Raw genomic sequence first — 23,325 nt, forward strand, 5'->3', positions numbered from 1 at the left:
CGGCGCGCTCCGCGCCTGGGCCTCGGACGGTGGCCGCTAGGGGACGAGCGGGGGCGCGGCCCGGAGTCACCCCTCCCCCTGCGTCCCGATGGTAACGACCTCCGCCAGGTTCGTCGTGGTGACGTCATGGGCGCGCGACCTGGTTCGTCTCCGAGGCGGTGCTGTCGCCGCCCCTGTGCTGCGCCGTCCCCGGGAGCGGACCGAGGCCTGGGGAGGTTCCGACTGGACAGACCGTGGGCTTTCCCTCTGAAGGTTCCAGTCCGCGCCAGGCCTCCCTCCCTCCTCCGCCGGGCAGGGTGCTTTCCTCACGCGCCTGTAATCCTGGTGCTCGGGAGGCTGAGGCAGGTCGAGGCCAGCATGGCTGCACAGTGAGTTCAGGGCCAGCCTAGGCTACAGGGCGAGACCCTGTCTCAGGCACCGGACCGAAGACAGACAGCTCACGTGATAAAGACAACTGTGCAGGTTGGAGAATGAGCAAGATTTCTAACATCTGACTTTAGCAAAGGCCTTGTTTCCTGTTTTGTGTATGTTTTCCCTCCACAACAATTCTAGGATTTAAGTTCGGAACTCCAAAATTCAACTTCACATCTGTTTATTTGCTTTTTTTTTTTTTTATGGTATCTGGAATTGAACTCAGGACCTTGAGCTTGCGAGCTATGCGGCGGCACCACTGAGCTAAATCCCCGGCCCTTTTCATTTGCTTTTTGTTGTAAACAGAACTGTTTAGGTCAGAATAGCAGTCTTCCTCAGCTCATGTTCCTCAGACCCTAGTAAATGTGAGCCAGGCGTGGTGGACACACCTGTGCTCCCTGGACTCCTGAGGCTGAGGCAGGAGAATGTCCTTGAGTTCAGGACAGCTAGGGCTACAGAGTGAGTTCATAGCCAGCTTGACCTACATAGCGAGACCCTGTCTCAAAAGCAAAAGTTTAAAAAAAAGAAAAACAGTGAATGCAGAGTTTTGCAGTTGGTAGTCATGTTCCAGAAGTTCACCGTCAGCGTTTCATTATGCCTCACCTAGACCACTGCAGTAACCAAGTTTATTGCCGGACAGTTTCAGTCAGACCAAACCCTTGTCACTGTTGTGCCCAAAGAAGAATTAGCAGGTTTCTAGCTTGGTATTCAAGATGTTTTGTGCTTTGACCTCAGCTTTTTATGATGCTCGGCCTTTGCTGAAGACCTAGCATGTGGCGTGTGTTTCCTAATCCTCAAAACAACAAGCTTGGTTTTAGACTCGCCACTCAGGAGATGAGGAACAGACTCAGACGCACCCAGTACCACACAACTAGTGACAGAGTCTAAGAATTCATCAAACTTCAAAAACCATCAGTCACCAGGGGTGATGTACTTGGGAAGCTGAGGCAAGGTCAAAAATCAAGGCCAGCCTGGGCAATTTAGTGAGACCATACTGTAAAATTAAATTAAAAGTCTGGAGATATGGCTCAGTGGTAGAGAGCACTTGCCCAGGATGTGAGGCCCTGGATATAATGCCTAGTACTGGGGAAACAGCAAAAAAAACAATTTTAAATCTGCCTTTTTAAACTTAAGTACAAATTTTTTAAGACTGAAAAAAAACCTTACTTTAACTAGCTCGTAGTAGTTGTATCATTAATATTTGTCAGTTTAGAGAATCCATAACAAAAAATTTTAGTGTGACTTCAGTAAGGTTTCCAAATGAATTTATGTTGTAGTAATCAGAAGCAGTTATGTATTTTTAGGGTAGCTGTTCATAACATATTCAAGACATTTTTCATTTCATTGCGGTTGGCCACTTCTATGAAAAACCCCTGAAGTATCTTCCTCCACAGCCAAATACAGGTTTCCACATCAGCAGATTAGAGTTTGTCAAATTGAAATATTCACTATCTACATATCTGCACTACCCCCTGACATCACTGTGTTCCTTTTTTTTTGGTACCGGGGATCAAACTCGGGGCTTTGTACTTTTGATACAGACAGCGGAACCACTGAGCTAAATCCCTGGCCCTACTGTGTTCTTATTTATGCTGTTTCCTCTGACATATCCTTGTTTCCATTTCTGCACAGCCATATTCCACCTTCTAATCCACTCTTCAAGTGCTACCTTCTTCACAAAGTTTTAGGCAAATCAAAACAAGCGCTTCCTCTTATGAAGTGATACAATGGTATTTCAATACTGCTTTTGTAGAACTTACCATTTGTATCTCACAGCTATTTCTGTACATATTTTTTCTACTAGCAGTTCTTTTGACAATAAGAGCAGATGTCTTTGACTCTTCTATGTATGGTGCCTAAAGCAGTGCTTTGCGTATAGGTAACATCTAACAGTCGCCTGATGAACAGGAGAATGATTGGGAACACTGCATGGGTATTCCACTTTCTCCGTGTGTAAGGGCACCAAACAAGAGTGAGCTAATTCATGTCTTCTGTGTGTATTAACTTATATAAAAGCACAAGCAGACCTCAAGTTTTCAAGCTGTTGGCCAAGTTCTGGAGGGTGGAGGGCTGACTTCTACAAACACCGGCCCCAGTTGCCTCTGTTCTGACCATTCCTAGATGCCTGAGATTGCTTCTCTCATCTGGCCCTTTCAGGAGCTTTCCTGCTGTCCCAGCTTTGAACTTCCTGTAGTTACCCTCCCTAGAAGTGGAGAGAACAACACAAATACTTTGGTATTTGGAAATTGTGTAGGAATGTGTTCACAGTTGGTGTAGGGCAGGCACATGCATGTGCAAAGGGGGGCTGTTGCTAATGGGGTTCTGGCAAGGTTCCCGTGGGAACCCCCATTCAGGTTGTTTGACAATGCATTAACGTTAAATGTACTTGCGAAATGGAGCGCTGTTTCACAATTTATAATTCCATCCCTGATAATGTGCCTAAGTTATTTATCTTCCTGTGTTGAGGCACAGTAGTTACTCATTTTCCTGTGCGCAGGCTTTCTGCTTATTCATCTATTAATTGGAGACAATGCCGCCTAATGCACAGTTGTGTTGTATCAGGACATTGCATTGTTTGAAAATACTGCAACGGGCCAGGGATTTAGCTCAGTGCCTTTCAAACTCAAGGTCCTGAGTTCGATCCCCAGTGCCAAAAAAAAAGAAAAAAGCACATACTGCAGGCTATGGATGCGAGTCTCAGTTCCATAATCTAACAAACCCCTAGGAGAGCCAGCTTTGGACATCACCTTTTCCATCACTGACGGGTGTTACTCTGCTCCTCTTTGCCAAGAAATTCCCCAATTATCTGCATGCTCCCCACCCTGTCTCCTGGTCCTCCCAATGCTTCCGGTCAAGCTTTCCCTCCACCACTCCATCTAAACGACTCCTGTCACTGACCTCAGTAGTCACTTCTTAGTCCTCATCTTTTCAGCAACAGCTGTCATTATCTCCCCCTGGAGAAATGTTTCTTCTCTCGAGTTCTAAGGCACTGTCCTTCCCTGGCTTTCTTCCTGTCTGCTTGGGCTGCTCCTGCTCAGTCTCTTATCTGCCTCTCCTTCCAAACCTCTCTCCATGAAGGGCCTCGGTCCCAGGTTCTCTCTCTCCTTTGGTCATCTCACACAGGCCCTGGCTTTAAACATCATATTTTTCCTGATGATTCCAAGAGTTGAATGTCCAGGCTGGTCCCTGAATCAGACTTGGAACACCCAGGTGCCTACTCGGCCACCACATACACATTACCCAGCAGCTAACATGTCTGCAACTGAGCTCGTAAGAGTAGTCCTCTATCCTGCTCTATAATCCTGCCAGCATCTTAGTTGAAAGACTCTGCATTCTGGTGCGGTTTCTGAGTTTTTGTTCCAAATAGTGGCAAAATACAGTTTTATTTCAACTAAGTTGTGAGCGGGTTTGAGATGGGGCAGGAGTGAGGAGCTCAGTGTCAGACACATCCCATCCATCAGGAAGATAATCTGAAGTGCATCCAGAATCCAACATCATCACTGCCATGTCCCCTGACAGAGCTGCCATCACCTCTCACATGAATTTTTTTAAAGGTTTTTTTGGGGGGTACAGGGGATCGAACTCAGGTCCTTCTGCTTGTAGGGCAGGTGGCAGAACCACTGAGCTAAATCCCTGGCCCTCACATGAATTTTGATAACCTCCTAATTGGACTTTCTGCTCCAAGTGAACCATGACAAGGGTTGCTCAGTGTGAATGTGCTCGGGCAGGCTGTGTCTGCTAACTGGCGAGGATCAAAGCTGGGCCCATCCTCCTACTGGGCCTGGAGGGAAAGTCCCATTCTCCTGATGGATGATTACATTTCACAGAAAGGACTTTCGGGTCCTTGAGAAACATTCTTTGGATTTGTAGGAGATACTAAGTCACAATTGGAACCCCTTTTTAGTGAATGGTCTCAGAGCATTTACTTCCAGGAACCTATTGTCGGGTTGTCTAGCACAAATTCCCCGGCAGCCCTGTGCATGCTACATTAAGCATTTGGAGGTGGAGTGTGGGTGTTGGGGTCCTGAGCCATGTCTGTATGCTGCCATGGTAGACTTCGGTTGTCTCTTAATGCAGAGGTTTAGACGGAGTCATTGTGCTGAGAGTTCTACAGTTCTCAAGTCTTTGCTAAAACCTTTTCTCAGTGAGGTCAGTGCTGACTAACCTTGTAACCTACCCCCTCACTTGCACCCCTACTACTCCCTCCCTTTTACTTTGTTCTATTTTTTCCATTGCATATTGTCCTCTACATATCAAAGTTAAGTGTTTGATATTATATAGAATTATTATATAGATTTAAATAGTATATATTTAACATAACATGCTTATTTATCATCGTGTTTGAATGTAGACTCTACAGCATTTACTATCTTTTGTTCCTATTTTGTTCTTCCATGTATCCCCAGTACCCTTCTTTAGAGTGCAAGATTCAGACATGGTAATCAGGCAGCTCCAAGGTCCTCAGTCTGAAAACTGGAAGGCTGATGCTTTCTTCACCATGATGAGGAATGCTGTGGGACTAGCAGATTTAGGGGCAGAGGACAGGGAAGATCAAGTATTCATTTCTGGGCATGTTAAGTTGAGGTGCTGGATCAGTTGAGCTACTGAGTTTAGGCTAAAATTGATGTAATGAACAACTCCCCGGAATCCTAATGCCATAAAGCAAAATGGTTCCTTTCTTGGTCACATTTGTGCCCATTGCTGGTTAGAGATGGCTTTGGGAACTTTATCTCAGAACAGGAGCTGCAGGAGCAGCTTTGTCTGGGGGGTGGCTGGTGTCCAGCCAGAGGAAAGAAAGAATGCATGGAGCCACTTGATGTCTGCTAAGGATTTGCAAAGGCTGTGGATGGCTGAGTATGTCCTTGCAGGTCATGTCCCAGAAGTGTGGTCTCCAGTGTGGCAGTGTTCACAGGAAGCAGAGTCTTTAAGATGTGGGACCTCATGGGAGGTCACTGGTTCCCTGGAGGGGGCTCAGGAAAGATTAATGTAGTTCTCAGGCATCCCGGTCACTTCTCAAGAGAATGGGTTATTTAAAAAGAGCAAAGCCAGGCATGCTGGAACACACCTATAATCCTAGCACTCTAGGAGGCTGAGGCAGGAAAATGGCAAGTTGGAGACCACCTTGGGCAACTTAGCAATTCAGCAAGACCCTGTCTCAAAGTGAAAATGCAACAAAACGAAAGAGCAGGGGATGTAGCTTAGTGCAAAACCCCAGGGTTCACCCCTTGTGGTGCTATCTGCCAGAAGGCCCTTTCTTGAACCTCCAAAACTGAGGTAAGTAAACCTGCTTTCTTTATAAGACACCCAGCCCCAAGGAGTCTGTCATAGCAGTAGAAAACAAAGAGCATTCCTCTCGGACATGGCTCACGTCATTTCCGCTGTTACTGATGGAAGCAAGTTACACAGCTAACCTCGACAGTTATTGATCGACATATAAATTATTCGGGGCATAGTGGCACGCGCCTGTAATCCCAGCACTCGGGAGACTGAGAAAGGATTCCCAAGAGTTCAAAGCCAGCGTGGGCTACATAGCGAGACCCTGTCTCAAAAACAAACAAAAAAGTACACGTTCCCAAAACTGCACTGACAGATGAAAATTTGGATAAATATGTTTGCAACATACACAGGAAATAGGATTACTAATGTTAATATAGGAAGACTTTTACAAAACAATTTAAATTGAAAGCCCAGTTTAGAACAAAAAAAACAGCTGATATGAAAGTAACTCACTAAAGGAAAAAGTATAGTCAACAGATATAAATACAGATGTATTGGAAATCAATAATGGAGTGGCATTTTTCTCTGTCAAACTGCCCAGTTCCTCTGCATAATAGCCTCCAATACCATTGGTGCAGACAAAGTAATTCTCATACTTACAACTGCAGTTACACCCTCTGCGTTCCTGGTGCCTTCGAGGAAGAATCTCAGGAGTGAGGATGGGGAGGTCAAGCGATGGGAAGTGAAGAGTTTCACGAAGGTTAGGGCACTGGGAATGAGGATAGCCTGGGACTGATACTGCCTGTGCATTGGGCAGGAACAAGGGGAAAGGACACAATGAGGAAACTGAAGCAACCAGAGAACAGTTGCCTCCAGAACGGTGACTGATAAACTTGGCCTTCCTGACTGTTGGTAACATAAACTGCTCACACCAAAGCAGGTTCCACCACAACATGCTAGATCTCGTCCCGCTCTGGCCCAGGCATGAAAAGCACTGCAGATTTCTTTGTTATGTCCTCTATCGCCAGTTTTATTCTCTTCACTAGATCATTACTATCCACCTGCACGCATGCTACTTCTCCCACCTTAAAACGATTTTTTTAAAATTAGCCTGCTTTCCCCACTAGCATCTATTCCAAGTATTTGTTGCCTTGGTAGGAAAACTCCTTGCAAGAAGTGTCCCTGCTACTTCTCTCCAGCTCCCTTTCTCCAGTTCCTGCTTGACCTACTGTTCTTCTACACCTTCACCCAAATTCCTCTTGGAGACTGTAAATGATCACATCACTGAAAACAATGGTCAGTTCTCAGCCAGGTTCTGGGGACTCCTTCTAGAGACCTTTTCCAGGTTCTTGTCCAGAACAAAGAATTGGACAAGATAAGTGCAAAAGATAGCAGGGTTTACACTTTAATATTAAAGGTAGGAAAAGAAATACACTCTGCAGAGTGAGGCCCGGCCATATAAAGTAGGCAAAGAAGTACGCTCTGTAGGATGAGAACAGGCCCCTAAAGTGAGAGAGAGCACACAATGGCCATAAGGCCAATGGCCACCACCTTTTATAGCCCCCGTTCTGACGTCAGATCTAGGCTGTCCTATCAGAAACCTGATTGATTGAGAAGAACTAAAGATATTATTTTCTGATTGGTCCCGGGTACAGGCGTTGGGTGCTGTTCTGTGTGTGTGTCTTGGTTCTCCATGATTGACATGTCAAGTCCACTTGTCCAGTGGCCTCACGTTTCTCACCTAGCAGCAGCAGTTGGCATGTTTTCTTATTCACTCCCCTCTTGATGCCTCTTCTTTATTTTCAGGTCACTGGATTCCTTTGCTTTTCTTTCTTTCTCCCAAGCCCTTTCTTCCATTTCTTTCTATTTTCCCCTGCAAATTCTAAGCATTGCAATGCCCCAGGGCTTAGTCCCTGGTCTTCTGTACCTTTCTTTCCTTGATCGTGTCCAGTCTCAAAGCTCTCAATGTGTAAATGCTGTCTACTTCTGCACTTAGAATTCAAGTCATACCTTTCTCCGAATCGAAGTCCAACTGCAGACTTGGTATTTCCAACTCAAGTGTCCAATCAATTTAAAGTGATGATCTCCCAACTACAAGTTTCTTTATTCACACACTTCTGGTCTTGGTTAATGGCAAGGAAATCTTTGCAGCTCTAAATCCTGTCACTCCTAGCTTGAAGCCTCCATCCCCATCAGCAGGGTGATTCTCTAACTCGCTCAGTGCTGTTCTCCTTAAGCCAGCACAGAGCTGGAACCTGAGCTCCAGCTGTGGAAAGGAGGCCTGTGCTCCGAGCCCCTGAACTGTTAAAGAGGTTACAGGGCAGTGTGTTAGTGTAATGACATGTTTGATGAATATACATAAGGATTGGTAAGAACATTTCTGAAAGAATATATTACCACTGTGATCTCTAAATGGATAAAATATGGCTTGATGTTTTCCTTTTCTTGTTTATCTGTGTATTTTATATTTTCATCAATGAAAATGTATTACTTTTGTCATAAGGGAAACGTCCAAACAGATTTTTTTAAATTCAGAATTCCATATAAACTTCATTTCCTTTACTAATTCTCTGTGTCATAAATAATCTCATTCTATACATTTTTCAGCTATGCAATCATAATGCCAGAAGAGGTAGGGTATTTTCTAGCAAATCTTTTGGTATTTCTGGCAGAGGTGGACTATTGAGCTGCTAGGGCCACGTGTCTGATGCAGTTTTGTTTTTCTGTTTTAGTGAGGATGTAGAAAGTGTGTTTCTGAGTTTCTTCTAATCTGATTAAAAGATCACCTTAGCAGGAAGCATTCCTTTTTCTACATCCTAAATAGAAATTAACTGAAAATAAATATGAAAACTTTCCTTGGCTTATATTTAGTAAACAGGAATAACTTTTTGCTATTTCACCATTGCCTCAAGAATATTGAGGCAGTTGTGAAATATTCTTACCAATGCTGAAGGTAAAAGAAATAGGCATGAACATGTTTCTGTCTGGATTAAGAAAAAGGAAATTGTTCAGGCTATGCTGTTGCCTGGCATTAACTATTTCCATACATACACTGGCTTCTGTCTGTTGGAAAGGGTGTGCAATTTCTGGGCAAAGAAAGGGGACTGAGGAGTGGCTATGTGTGCGGGAAAAGAGACACTTCCGGTTTCTAATTACTAAGCGGCCTCTCTCAGAGCTCTCTGAACAAATATGGGCAGGTGACCTGGACTTGCACCTTGTGTCTTTTGATCTGTGGCTTTGGTCCTTCGCTGAAGGATGTGGAGAAGCCCAGGCCTATTGTTCTTCAATGCAGGTTGTGTAGGTGGTGACGCAGAAGTTGACCAAAGAAAACAACTTCCCCATTCCTTCCCTCATAAATTTTTTTCTTTACCTGTCCCGTGGATACAATACAGATACTTCTGCTTTCTTTTGTAACACATTTTTAAAAGCCTGGTCCTCAAAGCATTGACAGTAATTCTTTTCTTTTAAATCAAGAACAACATTGTACTTCAATGCTATTTTCTTCATAAAGAATTCAGCATAAACAAAGTTTGATATGACCAGTACCACAATAATTCTAATTCATCTTCATCATTTTATAATTTTCTAAGGCATATTTTTATATATATGTATATATATATGTTTATTTGATTCTCATAAATATCTGGAGAACAGGATATTGTTACCCTATTTTTAAAACAGAAAACGGGGCACAGGAAGGTGAGTCAGCCTGCTCAGGGTAAGTTACTTGGTGGACGGCAGAGGGATCCGTTCTGAAGCCCTTCCAGCAGTACCAGAGGCATTTCCTGTTTCCCTGAAACAGCTACTGCGTAAGCCAGGACGCCTCCACATCTCGAAGATGGTGTCACTCTTCCTGTCGAATCCATACCTGCATGATTCTTCATAATCTGTACGCTGCTAGGTCTCCTCTGCAGCGTTACTCTCAATGTAAACGAGTCTGTTTCTCCAAACTCTCCTCTGCTTCTTTTCTCCAAACTTTTTCCTGCCACTGACCTCCTTTGGAACTCTTTCCACTGCAGAAACCACATTTTCACTGTAAGTGGTCTCATCTCCATCCTGTGTCCCCTCATTGCCAACTGCATCTTCTCGTAACTCAAACCTGCCTCTCCTCCAAGGGCATCGAGTCCCTCAAGGCTCAGTAAGAAAAATTTGCTTGCTCTTTCCGCCCCTCAACATGCTGAGACTTCGCAGCAAGATTGGCAGCTTCTATCTGCCAGTTCTGGGACACTCTGTATCTACTATCTCCCTGCTTTTGAGTCTCATCCAGCAGCCTAAAGCACAGTTCCCTCATCTTTCAGCTTCTAGATTATTTCCCATCAGCACCTCACTCCGGAGAGCTGCCAGAGCCCCGCCGCGAACTCTGAAGACTAAATCCATGTCTCATGCCTTCTCGAACACTGGGTTCCACTGCTTTTTGCCTCTGTTCCTCTCTGACATAAACCACTCCCCTGGTGAAAGAAATCCTAATGCTATCTTCACCCAGATTCCCTGAAAAGCCGAACTTCAGTGAGTCTTCACATCTTTGCAAACGCCTGTCCCAGAGCGTTTCACAATTTCCTGAGTTTCTGGTCATTCTGGCCTTAGCCTTTCTTTCAGCTCTTTCAGTCACTCTCGCATCTTCACTGCCTGCCCCGGAGACCCATCAGTTCCTGATTGTTTCTGGGCACCCACCTCAGCTTCCCTCTACCCAGTGTCTACATTTAGGAGTAGTGGTCCCCATCTCATGACCAGACAACTAATCCTAAAGAGGGAGAGGGAGATAATATACGTAAAATGTGTAGAATAATAACCGAAATGTTCGATATGTCACTGTGCTTCCAATTGAGCTGCTTTTTTTTTTTTTTGGTACTGGGCGTTGAACTCAGGACCTTGCACTTGCTAGGCAGGTGCACTGAGCTAAATCCCCGGCCCTTTTTTTTTTTTTTTTTTTTTTTTTTTTTAGTACTGGGGATTGAACTCGGGTCCTTGCTCTTGCACAGTAGGCAGTGAAACCACTGAGCTAAATCCCCAGCCCCCAATTGAGCTTCTTGATGGTGCTTCTAAAAAACTCACATAACCAAATGAACAAGTGCAAATACGCACCCAAATCTTCAAAGCAAAACAGACATGAATTTTTTCTCATTCCTCTCTCTAGATACTGCAAGTTTGAGACTTGAGAAAATACCCTTGTAGGGCTGGAGGCTCTGATATCATGATGATTTATTCTCCGCAGAAGTAAATACAGTTAACAGACTGACTAATACCTTTTCTTCTTAGGGCAAGGACACCAAGATAAAGCAGATAGACTGAAACAAGCACAGAGGACATGAAGAAATCTCACAAAAGCCATTGAGACTAAAATAGTCTCATCTTCACTAGTACTTAGAGAAATGCAAATTAAAGCAATAAGATAATACGCATTCCTGAGACTGGCGAAAACTAAGTCTAAGGTTACCAGATGTTGAGTGGGCCCAGGGATGGGCGTGCAGATGATGCAATCACTTTGGAAGCCAGGGCAAGGCCGGGGCTGTCCCCAGACTTTTGTTACCTAAAGGGCAGGACTCCGGGAACTACAGGGCCCTTCCTTCCGGCGTGCCAATAGTGCATTTCAAGGACGATGCTTAGAAGTCTGTGATTCAGCATTGTGTGAGGGGACGGGACGGGTAGAGTTGGGAATCCTAACCCTGTGCTCTGGTCCCAGCTCTCCTCCTCCGCTGTGGAACGTTGGACAGATGCCCTAACTCCTCTGAGGCTCACGTCCTTCCCTTGCGTACTTCCCGTGTTTGTGCAGTGCCTCCTGGGTGCCATGCGCCGTGCCAGCTCCTGGGTTGAGTGTGAGTGGGACGTGGGCAGCCTAAGAGGAGCTCCCGGCAGTGAGCCTCCTCTCCTAAGAGGAGGGCCGTGGATGCTGGCGCCTCAGCGCGGAAGCCGAGTGTGGGTGCCAGGAGGAGGAGAGACTGAAGAGTGGACATGCCAGCGCCCTGCCGTGGCTAAGAGGCCAGCTCCGGGGCCAGTTCCATCTCAAGACATCCTGGCTCTAACCTTCGTTACCCAGCCTCCTGGGGAAACAGCTCCTCATCTCTCAGCAGATCAGAATTGTACCATTTTTATTTTGAAATATCAAGACACAGCATACTAAAAAAAGGCAGTCGTGCTAGTAAAGAGGCAGTCGTGCTAGTTAAATGTCACCTGTTCATCTCTTCCTCCTCCTCCTCCTCCTCTCTGGCACTGTTAACAAACACATTGCTCCTCACCAAGGCACTGTGCGAGGTGCTGCAGAGCAGCTAGAGATCTGTTGTCAACCTGGCCTGGCCCTGGCTTCCTCACTGGGGATGTTGCTTCAGGTGACCATTCAGTTCTTGCCTTGTGACCTTTCCTGAAAATGCTGTCCTGCCTGAAAGTGACTAGAGACCTGCGGAAAGTGAAATGGATTTTGAGGCAGTCATTTCTAAGTGTCCTGAAGTCTGAGGAGGGCGTGACTCAGCACAGAATGAGCCAGAGGGAGACATCATTTAGGTGAGGTGACAGGTGCTGTTAATAGAGACTTGAGTGAGAACTAAAACTCACACAGAATAAATTTACCTTGATGTAAAAAATTATGGTCCAGGTGGGGCAGAGATATAGCTTAATCTATACTATATAATATATATAAAGCAAAATCTTTACAATGTATTACAAAGGGCTAACTTTGAAGACAATGAACACTAGGAAAATGGACAAAGGATATGGATAGCCTATTTAGAAAAACACAAAAGGACAGATGGGCAATACATATAGAAAGGGGTTAAACTTCATTCATAATTCAAGAATTAAAATGAAAATAAGATACATCATTTGAGCAAAAATGAGCTGGACAGAAGCAGTGTGGCTGAGGGTGTGAGGTAGCCAAGGTGACCTGGTGGTATAGACTAGTACTGTGTAACTTTTTCTTTTTGGTACTCAGAATCGAAATCAGGTCCTTGCACTTTCGAGGCAGGCAGCGGAACCACTGAGCTAAATCCCCGGCCCAGTACTGTATAACTTTTGAGAAGGAATAATTATTTAATTTTTTTTGTAGTGTAGGCTGGCCTTGCCCTCACTGTGTAGCCTCAAACGCATGGCAGTTTTCCTGCCTCAGCCTCCGCAGTGCTAGGATTAGAGGCATGCACCACCATGCCTGCCTAACAGTTACCTTTTTGTTTTGGTACCAGGGATTGAACGCAGGACCTTGCACTTGCAAGACAGGCGCTGGAACCACTGAGCTCCTTCCCTGACCCTAACAGTTAACTTTTAAATAAAAAGCACACACACTCTTTGGTTCACTGATAAAAATTATCCTCTTAAAAAAAAAAAAAAGAGTACTGAGTTCTAAGCACACAGATGTTCACTAGGAACAGTTTGTAATAGAAAAGGGAAGAAAGGAGGGAGGGAGGGAGGAAGAAAAGGAGGAAGGAGGGAAGAAAGAAAAGTGCCCCTGGCTTAGTGTTCTCGGGAGTGACAGCAAGCTAGACCAAGGTTACCTTTTAGTACCCTAAGTGGGGAGGTTGAACAAAGGCTGGGCCCCTGTTGATGGGTCCAACAGGACACAACTCATCTTGTCTAGTGGTCTCTCCCGTGGCCTCCATTCCAACAGGCTGGTCCTCAGAACGCTGCATGTGCACACAGGCTGAGTGCCCGTCACAGTGGGCAAAGTCGGGATGGACAGCTGGTCCTCGGTCAGTGCTGTGTGAAGCCCTCTTGGGGCCCATTGTTCTTGACAGTCAGATAGAAAGCACAGCTCTGTGCATGGGGTGAGTTGTTCTTCTCTCCTGGGCTCCGTCACGCACTGTGGATGAGTGCCTGGTACAAGGGACGCAGCATCCCTATGGAGTTGCCAGGAGTAGTGCAGTGTCCAGGACAGGAACAAAACACATATGATGGCTACACCAGGAAACAGTGTGAGGCAAGGCCTGTGCCAGTGGTGGCAAACCTATGGCACGTGTGCCGCAGCCGGCTGTTGTCACTGAATGCTCTGAATGGTTCGCCATCACCAGCATAGGCACTAGGAGAGGCTTTCATTATCTTTGATTAGAGATGGGGGTCAGCAGGGAACTCTGCTTTCTAGTTGCTTTATAAACCGAGGGCCTAAAGACTAGGAGGTCCATTAAAATCTCAGGTGGCACCACACTGTGTCAAGGTCTATAGTGGCAGAAGGCCATCAAAGTTCCTGAAGTTCTCTGCTGGTTAGGGACTCATAATCTGATGATGCCTTGGCACTGACATCTTGATCTAGAGCCGTGCTCTTCAATATGGTAGCCACTGGCCACATGTGCTATGTAAACTGAAGTAAGTTAAAATTTAATAAAGTACCCTTCAGCTAAATCCAGCCTTCAGTTACCCAAGATACATTCCAAGTGCTCAACCTAAGTATGGTACCTAGAGGTGTCATAAAGAGCAACAAACATCCATGGAACATGTGGAACGTTCCATCAGTGAAGAATGTTCTATTGGGCGGTGCTGATGTAAAAGTAAAGGTCTCCACAGAAAGTCTATCAAGAAACACCATCTCTAGAGCTTGACTGACCAGATCAAGGAAGCCTGAGTTTTATTTTATTTTGAAACAGGAGATAAGGGAATAAGACATTGAGTTTGGTGTGAATTGGGAAGCTCAATTTTCTTAGCAAAGACACTTCCTGCTAGGGGTCACTGTGCACAAAAGTGCGTAGGCAAGGCAGTGGCTGCAGAGGATGTGACATTTGGGGTGAAGGCTTCCCCTGAACAGAAAGAAGAGTATGTCCTGAGTGACAGAAGGAGGCGGCAGACACTTCTGCTACTTGCACAGGGGGTGAGTGTGGCTCTCATCCTGGGTTTTCTGGTACTTCCCTTGCCTTTTGACTTCCTTGGCTTTCTCTCATCTTTCTTCTGATTCAGCTGGTAAACACAGTTGAGGCATGTAAGCTTTGAGAGATTTTCAATGCCTTCCTCAAAAGGAGAGTAGTTCTTTTCTTAATCTTGTTTCGTATGTCTCTAACACTTTTGAAAAACTAAGGGAAGGGAAATAAAATTGAGGGCAGTCATACTTCTCATACTAGTTCAGGCTGTCCCTTGTGGTTTCTAGCACGGGGATATGCCTTAATCATTTTCAACAGAGTCTGAAGAAACACTTGGTTGCTTCTTCCCACTCCAGTCCTTTGATGTGGACTTATAAAGAGGAATTTAGAAGCCATGACTATTGCTTGGGGGTAGGTGGCAGAAAATTTATCAGAGTTAGGGGCCGGGGATTTAGCTCAGTAGTTTCGCTGCCTGCTGTGCAAGCGCAAGGACCCGAGTTTGATCCTCGGAACCAAAAATAAAAAATTAGAGAGTAAGGTGTCGCTCAGGAATTAGGAAGCAGATTGAGTCAGATGTTAAAAGGGTCAGTATTTGCAGGATACATAAAAGGATTAGGAACAGAGAAGAAACTGGTAGACAAAGTCCAGAGTTGTCTCCAGGAACTGTAATGGGAGCAGTTTCCGTGAACTGGTGAGACACAGAAAGGTGCCTGCAGGGAGTAAGAGGGAGTTTCCCAGGTGGCCCTGAAAACAGCCCAAGTGCTGGACCTTTCTTCTCTAGGATGTCTCATCATTGTCTCCCAAACTGAACAGTCTAGTACAGCCAAGCCTTGCCATAGCGTGCCTCAATGTAGATTGTGCTTTGCAAAAAGCGCTTTTTTGTTCCAAATTGAAGATTTGTGGCAACCCCGCAGCAAGCGAGTCTATCAATACTGTTTTTCTAATAGCTCAGACAATCATCATTTTTAGCAATAAAGTATTTTTGAAATCAATGTGTATATTGTTCTAATGATAATGTATGTCATTGCCCTCTTAATAGACTACACAATAGTGGAAACATAACTGTTATATGCACCAGGAAACCAAAGCATTCGTGTGATTTGCTTTCTTGCAGTTGTCTGGAACTTATTTGGCAACATCACTGAGGTATGTGGAACCCAATAAACACCAGGTGAACAAACGGTCAGGAAAGACATCGCTCTGAATGCATAAATTCCTTTATTGAAAATATTGGGTAGCACTGCATTACATAGTCAGTATCCATAAATGAAGGGTCACACATTTTCGATCAGACAATACTGCTTTAAATAAGAGAACACAGCAGCTGGAGATGCCCTTGGGAGTACAGTATCATGGACTAAACTAGCTAAGAGTGAACTGTACGCAGAATGACCGTTTAGTAAAGGTACACAGCTGCAAATGGCAGAAATGGTCCACATGGTCGTCATGAGACAGTCTGGCTATCTCACACTAACTCACTGCATAATGAGCGCATCAGGCTGAACTGCCAAAGGGTTGTTCATCACAAGATCCCAACAGGACTTGGCTACAAGGACACCAGGGCCACAGGTTTGAAATTTTATAGCATTCACTCGAACTTGCAAGGAATGGGAGTGTAGTATGATAATTTCTGACCAACAGGAGGTCAAAGGGCAATTTGTTCTCTGATAGTCTAAAATAGAAGAATAAAGTAAATATTCTGAAAACTGTTTTTAAAATGAAGATATGTAAGTAAGTACTGCTTGTTATTAATTTTTCCTTGCAAAGATCACTAGGGAAATAATTTGTGACAAATCATTTCTCAGCTTTGGCTATTATTCAATTTTTTTCCACTAGCAATCTTTGGTTTCCATAAAAGTCCGACAATAATATTGGCTAAAGGTTTTTGAATGCTGTAAAAATGGGTTGATATTTAAAGAAGTTTTTTTTAAAATCCTAATTTTAGTATGAATGGATTTCCTTATATTACTTTTTCTCAAGTAAGAGTTTAGAAACTGACACAACTAGTCCAATTTTACATTTTCATTTGATTTTAGAAATGCAGACATTAAAACAGTTGGTCCCTTTTAACAAAGGCCTGCTCATTAATGTAAACACTTCGGGAGTGCAAAAAAGCACTATGAAAAAGATTTTTGTTATTAGCACACGATTTTAGAAGAAGCAAAACATTTTCTTTTCAGAACCAGGGTTCTAGGTTCATAAAGGTATTCATTTTATAAATATGAACTCTTGACTGAGAAATGATATTTCTGCTTTACACAAATTTGTTCAGAGTAAGTAATTTAACATGTACCCTTCGCATGACTAAAAGAAAAGGCTGGCCTATATAACAATCGATGAACATTGGTAATGAGCATTTAAAAATTCAGAAATATATATATATATATATATATATATATATATATATATACACACTGCTCAAGATCTATCATGGCCCTAAACAATCAGGGCAAAAAAAATTCATTATAAAACTACAGAAATCAAACAAAGGTGTTCCCCAAAACATAGCACAAAATGTATACATTTATTTCAAGATTTGACATATTAACAAGAAACAAAACCTGCTAACACACTTCAGACAATATACTAGAAATAAATAAAACAATTTTTAAAAATCATACATTCTCTTTAAGTGTTATTTCCTTTCAATTTTTCTAAATGAGACGAACCTTTTCCATGGCAAACAACAGCTGTACATTTTGGTAATGAAAATTACGCTGATAAATACACAAGGCATGTATATATTTCCACAGTATTTTTTTTTTCACAGTTACCAAAAATAAAAATTGCATTCAACTCATACATCTATAAACACTTTGATTCCTCGTGGTGTGGATTTGGAAGAAGTGGAAGTACAAAGTCTTTTCTCAGCAATCTGGCCATTAAAGGTCTTTCTCCAGTGTCTGCCCGCCACACGTACCTTTCGGGGTCTTTCTGCAAGGTGACCATGCTCAGAGCTGATGGCAGAAAGAAAGCATTGTGGTCGGATGAGGCAGCAGGGGCTGGACCTTCTTCGTCTTCTGGTGAGCGTCAGGAGGACTGAGCCAACCCAGTCTTTTTCATGGGACAGTTTAAGGCAGACTGAAGTTCACTCGAATGTCCATACCTCTAGGTCCTGAACTATGAAGTCTTCCTTTTTGGAAAGAATGTCATTATTGAAAGTGCTGCAAGAGTTGCTTCGTCCATGGTATAAGTCAGCATCTAGCCATAAACCAAATCGTCCCCTGAAAATAGGTTAGACAAAAAGGGTGAATACCCTGAAATACGTGGTGCACGTTCTGTCTGCCTTCCTTTATGCCACAGATAGGTAAAACCCTAAAATGCTCACAAAATAAGTGGTTTACTTCCTTCTTTTCGTTTAAGTAGCCTATCTTTCCTAAAACACAAATGGTAGCAGTCTCATTTAGGCAGAAGAGTTCTAGTTAATGTAAGCCCATGGATGAACTAAAATCTGTATAGAGAGGCCTCAAAAAATTGCAGCTAGAAATTCCACTCAATACAGCTATTCCCTTTCTAAGAATCTTCCTCAAAGAGTTAAAGACATCATATTACGGTGATCCACGCACACCCATGTTTGTAGCAGCACAGTTTATGACAGCTAAATCTTGGAAGTGACTACATGTCCATCAGCAGATGAATGGACAAAGAAAATGTGGCATTTATACACAATAGAGTACTACTCTTCCATAAAGAAAGACAAACGAGTCATTGGTAGGAAAATGGATGCACCTTAAGATCATGGTGTTAAGTGAAATAAACCAGATACAAAAGCTTAAATATGCATGGTTTCTCTTACCTGAGAAACCCAAGGTAGAAATAAAGAGCAAAATAATACAGATAATAGAAAAAAAAAGAGAGAAGAGGAAACAAGGAGATCTTTTGCATATGGGAAGGGGATCTAGAGATAGAGGGATGTGAAAGAGGAAATAAAAAGAATGAAGATATGCATATACACCAACTCCCCACTATGAATGTAATCACTGTGTTTTATAAACGTATTAAAATTAAGACAACTGACACCAAGATTTTAGTTATCTGGGTCAAAACAGACCCTCTCAGGTCAAGTGCTAAGACAGCAATAACAACAAAAACCTTACCCTCCACCGCCGAGTTCTAACGAACTTATGTCTCCATTGATAAAATATGAGTTTTCTCCACTCCACTTGAAGACCTAGGGACAGGCACACAAAACAGAACAGATGCCTTAGTCTGGAGTGTTGCCCAAAAGGAAACCTTGGCTAGCACACTTTCAAGGAAGGGAACCAGTGGGACTGAAGAATCTCCGGACCACCAGGCCTGGGCCGCCCCAGAGTGGGGCCACCAAGCAGCTACGAAGCAGGAAAGACCCTTTGGCTGCACACCGGCTCCGAGCTGGATCCCAGACTGGGCCTCCCCCAAGGCCCGGCCCTAAGTTTGTGTGCTACCATCACAAAACGCTGAGCAGGGCCACAGAAAGCCCAGATGTGGTCACAGGACTGTGGCTGCCAGCCCCACCCCAGCTGACAGTGTGACACTGGGAAGTTAAACATCCCCTCTAAGGCATGCAAGGTACCTTGAAGTTGGGGCTAAATGTGTAGAGAAAAGTCTCTCCTGTGCCGTAGTAGTGGTCGCTGAACTTGAAGGGATGTGTCGCATATGCTCCAAAGATCTGTCAAGAGAAAACAGCGATGTCTGTCCCCTGCTGGGAAGCCTGAGACTCCCCAGGAAAGGCTTTCCGACAGTCTGACATGATCCTGATCTGCGATGTCACTCTACCTCTTTCAGCCAAGATTCTGACTAAATTGGAGCTCTTAAGAAAAACGGCCGCAGCCGGGGGGTTTAGCTCAGTGGCGCTGTGCCTGCCTGCCAAGCACAAGGTCCTGAGTTCGATCCCTAGTTAGCCCCCACAAGAGACCACAGATCTTGAGGCGGGGAGCAGGGCTGCTTGAGACTTGTAGAATACCAGTGGGGTAGGGGTCCCACCTTCTTGCTCCCTGTTCTCGGAATGGAGCTCTCAGCTACCTGACCTGGGGGAGGTTTGCAGCAGGGAGAGGGCTGTCTCACATGCCATGGAATCTCACTGTTACTACTGAGATTTATTAGATTTTCTTGAGGAAATACTTCTTCTCTTGCTGAATGCCCTTAGGACAATTTCCAGACTCAAAGGGATTGCTGCTTTTCTAATTTCTACCAGTTTTCACTGGGGGCTGATCCTGCAGAGCTCCGCGGTGCTGCCCCTCTTGCACATGTCGTGTTTGTATGTACAGCTGAGCATGACCCATTTCTGGATAACTTCACAGGTTTTGTGCTGTTGTGTTCTCTTCTGATGAGGGGTAGGGAGAACAGAGCTCGTGTCCAGGCGTCCTCTCCCAGCACAAGCACCGCCAGGGACCACGATCCATGAAACCCCACTTCCCAACGCCCTGACATTGCTGGGCTGCTGGCCACCTTCACACATCGTCTGGCGGGAAACTGCTCCCGCAGACCTGCCCGGCACGGATCACACTTCCGAGACAGCTATCGCTGGTAAATAAAGAACTAATACACACTTTGGGTGTGGGTTTGTGTGTCTAGTCCCAGACGTCATCAAACACCCGGCAACCAACTTCTCAAACATTTCATTAAATCTCTAAGTGATTTCATTTGAAGTCGCATTGTAACAACATCTGCTCTTTCTGCAGGGCTGGGGATTGAGTCCGGGGCCCTGCGCATGTTAGGCAAGCACTCCGCCACCCAGCTGCATCCCCAGCCCTGATTTTAATCTTGACCGTACCCACTGCTCAGCTTTAACTGTTACTGAACAACACGTTACCGATCTGGAAAGGACACTAGTCAAAATGAAAACAGCTAAACTCCCCACAGCTCTCAGCACTGAAACAAAGTCATGAAGATCACCGTCAAGAAAGACATCACTTTTCCCAAGACTCATTATGACAGCAGGCTTCTAGTTCTTAAAATAATCCCACCTTTATGGCTCATCAAGAGGTGAGCAGGCTGTCAACAGATTCTGTGCCTCACAGCAAGGTCTCCAATGAGTAACTTTTGGAATAATGAGTGAAAGCCTATTGAATAAAATTTGCTTTAAGGCCAGAAAGTAAAAAAGGATGGCATCTATCTCTTAAAATCGTAGAGGGCTTCTTCGTAAGGAAGAACATGGGGCGGATGCACGCGGTCCTAGAGCTCCCCAGTGTCTCTCCGAAGGGCCCCCATCACCTAGGGGAAACTCAGGAACAGCACAGTGCATTCTCTGCTCTTTCCCAAAGCTGGGACCACGGCACAACAAGCCACAGCCTTGCCTGGCTCCCAGTACGGCCACCAGCGAGCAGGGTTCTGGGGGCGTTGCCTTAGCTACTGGGAAAAAGCCCTGGAACGGCTCTGGAACTTATTCTGCGATGATCTCCACATCCAGATTTGCTTTCCCCCAATTTTTCCACCTTTAGATTGTTCAGTATCATTACGGTTTCCTAATCCATGGTCAGCATAGGAAAAAAATTGATTGGAATGTGACCGTGTTTGGGGATCTGCTCTGGTTTCTTTTTAGAGAGGATTCTGCAGTACGCAGGGGTGACAGTGATGGGATTTACTTCAGCAATGTGAAGTGGCAAAGCCCCGCCAGCCGTGCAATGGAGCAAGGGGAGTTTGCTGTACTGGACTCCACTCTGTGTGGGTTTGGACATGATCACCGAGACCACTCCACCGCAGGGACCGGCCCCACCTGGTTATCCATGTCTTTGATGACCAGCAGCACCGGACTGTCCAGCGACGCCGACTTCCGGTAGAGCGTCTTCAGGCTGGTCCCGTGCTCCAGCGTGCTGTAGGCCAGTCTCCATGGGTAGCCTTGCACCCGTGCTGGGAGGCGTCGTGCCAGCTGCCAACCCGAGGGAGGAGATGTCACCAGAGGCTCTGGCACAGATTATTCGAAGACGTGTGGCACGAAACAAGTGCCCAGGGCTCAGACTCACAATCACGTACTCACACGTTGGGCCCCTTAACCCAGGTCAGTATGTGACACTGAGAAAGAGAAAACACAAATCGCTGCCCGACAGTGTTTCTTTCAGCAAGGGCGTGCCCCGCACAGGGCTGGAGTGTGGGGCTCCTATGCCACCACACGGTTCGGTCACGCACTGTGTGTTGATGGGCAACTCTGGTCTTCTGACACCCAATGGCACCAGCCAGCACAATCTTAGGGGACCATGTCGCACACGGGGTCTGCCACTGACAGAAATGACGCTGAGCGGTATGCAATTATATATGTAAAGACGCAGACCAAGCTAGATGAAGCAGGACTAGACACCCACTCTTACTTCATACCTCAACCTGACTTTTACCAAACAGTTCCTACTTTTTAATTGTTCTTTTTTTTCATAGACTCATGCCAAGCATGATGGTGCAGGCTTGTAATCTCAGCACCTGGGAGGCTGAGGCAGGAGGATCACTGTGAGTTCGAGGCCAGCCTGAATTACGCAGTGAGATCCTGTCTTGAGGAAAAAAAAAAAAATCTTCGTAGACCCAGAGCTGCTACCAGTAACTATAGCTTCCCATGGAAGTGGGAGCACTAAAGCACATCACTCTCTGCTGGGGGTCAGAAGTAGCCTGTCCATTTCGCACACGTACTTTTCACCTATATCAATACTGGGCCACCACAAATACCACCAACAGAAATCTCTTAAAAATACGATCAAAGGAGCCAGGAAGTGCTAAGTCTTGGGAGTGTTTCAGTCAGTTCCAATCAATGTCTGCGGGACCCCCGCCCGCTGACTACTTGGTCACCTCTCTTGCCTTTCCTGGGCACTTAGTGGCTCATGCGAAGCCGAGGAAGCTGAGCTGATGATTCTCTGCGGTCTCTGAAATTCAGGTCACTAAACTGATGACATAAGTCTAAGAGATTCCCTCCCAAGGCTCAGAGGTAAGTGCACACAAAAGATTTCAGAGCACAGAGCACACAAAGAAAATTACACAAAAAGGAAAGTCCTTCCTGGAGCCAGGTGTTTCTCACACAGCATGAATGTATCTTTGCTGTGCTGCTTTTCCAGCCCCTGGACCTGTGCGGTCCCAACAGGACGGCTGGGGTCCGGCCAGCCCTTTACAGGCTGCCAGTGCTCCTTTCTGCTGGCCCCTGTAACCCAGCAGGAGCAGATGCAGAGAAGGCCCCCAAACCCTGGGCCCGGGCCCAGTCCCCGAGAGCCACCTGCTCGATGTGCATGTTCTCCAGCAGGGCACTGTGGGGCTGCAGCACGGGCAGCCCCCCATCGTCCTCGTCCTCGTAGTAGCTGCACGTGCTCCTCCTGCGCTTGGCCTCCTCGACGGTGATGATCTAAGCAGACACACAAACAGCCGGGCACAGGGTCACTCTGGCTGGCCCTCACTGCTAACAAGCTACCTCACTTCCCCATGGGAAGCCGGAGCTTCGGTGCAGATTAAGGACAGGACTTGGGGAAAGGGCTGATTTCTCAATTCCAGAACAAGTGCAGAATCAAGGACAACAACAGCGGAGGCATTTAATATGTGTGAGTTAAAGCCACACATTTTCCAGGCCTGCTTCGCTCGGTCCTTGAGTGGTAACTGTTTATAAGCTCACAGGCGACTTATAATCTCCAACACACTCGAAACTATTCTGTTAGCCTGCATCTAAATTTAAACTGTCAAGGAAATAATCAGAGATTAGTCAGGGAGTCTTGTACGAAACGGAGTTTGGAACAAAAGGACAGCTCTAATCAAGGTTGCTGGTGTTTTCTCTCCGGGCTGCGCACTTAGCAACGACATCTGACAGAAACAATGTAGGAAAACAGCTAGCAGCAGCAGGAGAAGCATGAAGATTGACTCTAAATCACTCATTATACAGTTTGAAATGATCAACAGCATTCTTCCCTTCTAAACTCAGAAACATTGTACTATATACATTATTATTTAATTGTAGCTATAGTTATTGTATTCTGGATAAATTACTGAG

The 23,325-nt window shown here is 45.2% G+C and overlaps 1 protein-coding gene and 1 long non-coding RNA gene across 12 annotated transcripts in view; one reads left to right on the top strand and one right to left on the bottom strand.

The window, feature by feature from the left end:
• The first annotated feature begins 53 nt into the window (after positions 1-53).
• On the top strand, positions 54-17,596 carry LOC110349463 (uncharacterized). Its single transcript, XR_002395420.2, has 2 exons — positions 54-462; positions 10,885-17,596. It is a non-coding gene; the product is annotated as an uncharacterized LOC110349463 (long non-coding RNA).
• The window catches only part of Ncoa7 (nuclear receptor coactivator 7), a 149,760-nt gene continuing 142,030 nt past the window's right edge, over positions 15,596-23,325 (bottom strand). For 10 of the 11 annotated variants that reach the window (XM_004845938.3, XM_021259196.2, XM_087190150.1 and 7 more), the window contains 5 exons: positions 22,564-22,689; positions 21,091-21,243; positions 18,949-19,044; positions 18,494-18,567; positions 15,596-17,620 (listed from right to left, as the gene is read on the bottom strand). In XM_004845938.3, the coding sequence (XP_004845995.2) occupies positions 17,485-17,620; positions 18,494-18,567; positions 18,949-19,044; positions 21,091-21,243; positions 22,564-22,689 (585 nt within the window). In that variant the 3' untranslated portion in view covers positions 15,596-17,484. The remainder of the gene's footprint in view (positions 17,621-18,493; positions 18,568-18,948; positions 19,045-21,090; positions 21,244-22,563; positions 22,690-23,325) is intronic. The other variant, XM_021259200.2, reaches the window with a different exon arrangement.

Source organism: Heterocephalus glaber, unplaced genomic scaffold (genome assembly GCF_053883595.1).
Source record: "Heterocephalus glaber isolate CG9 unplaced genomic scaffold, H.glaber_assembly_v1.0 deba00001550, whole genome shotgun sequence".
Lineage (NCBI taxonomy): Eukaryota > Metazoa > Chordata > Mammalia > Rodentia > Bathyergidae > Heterocephalus > Heterocephalus glaber.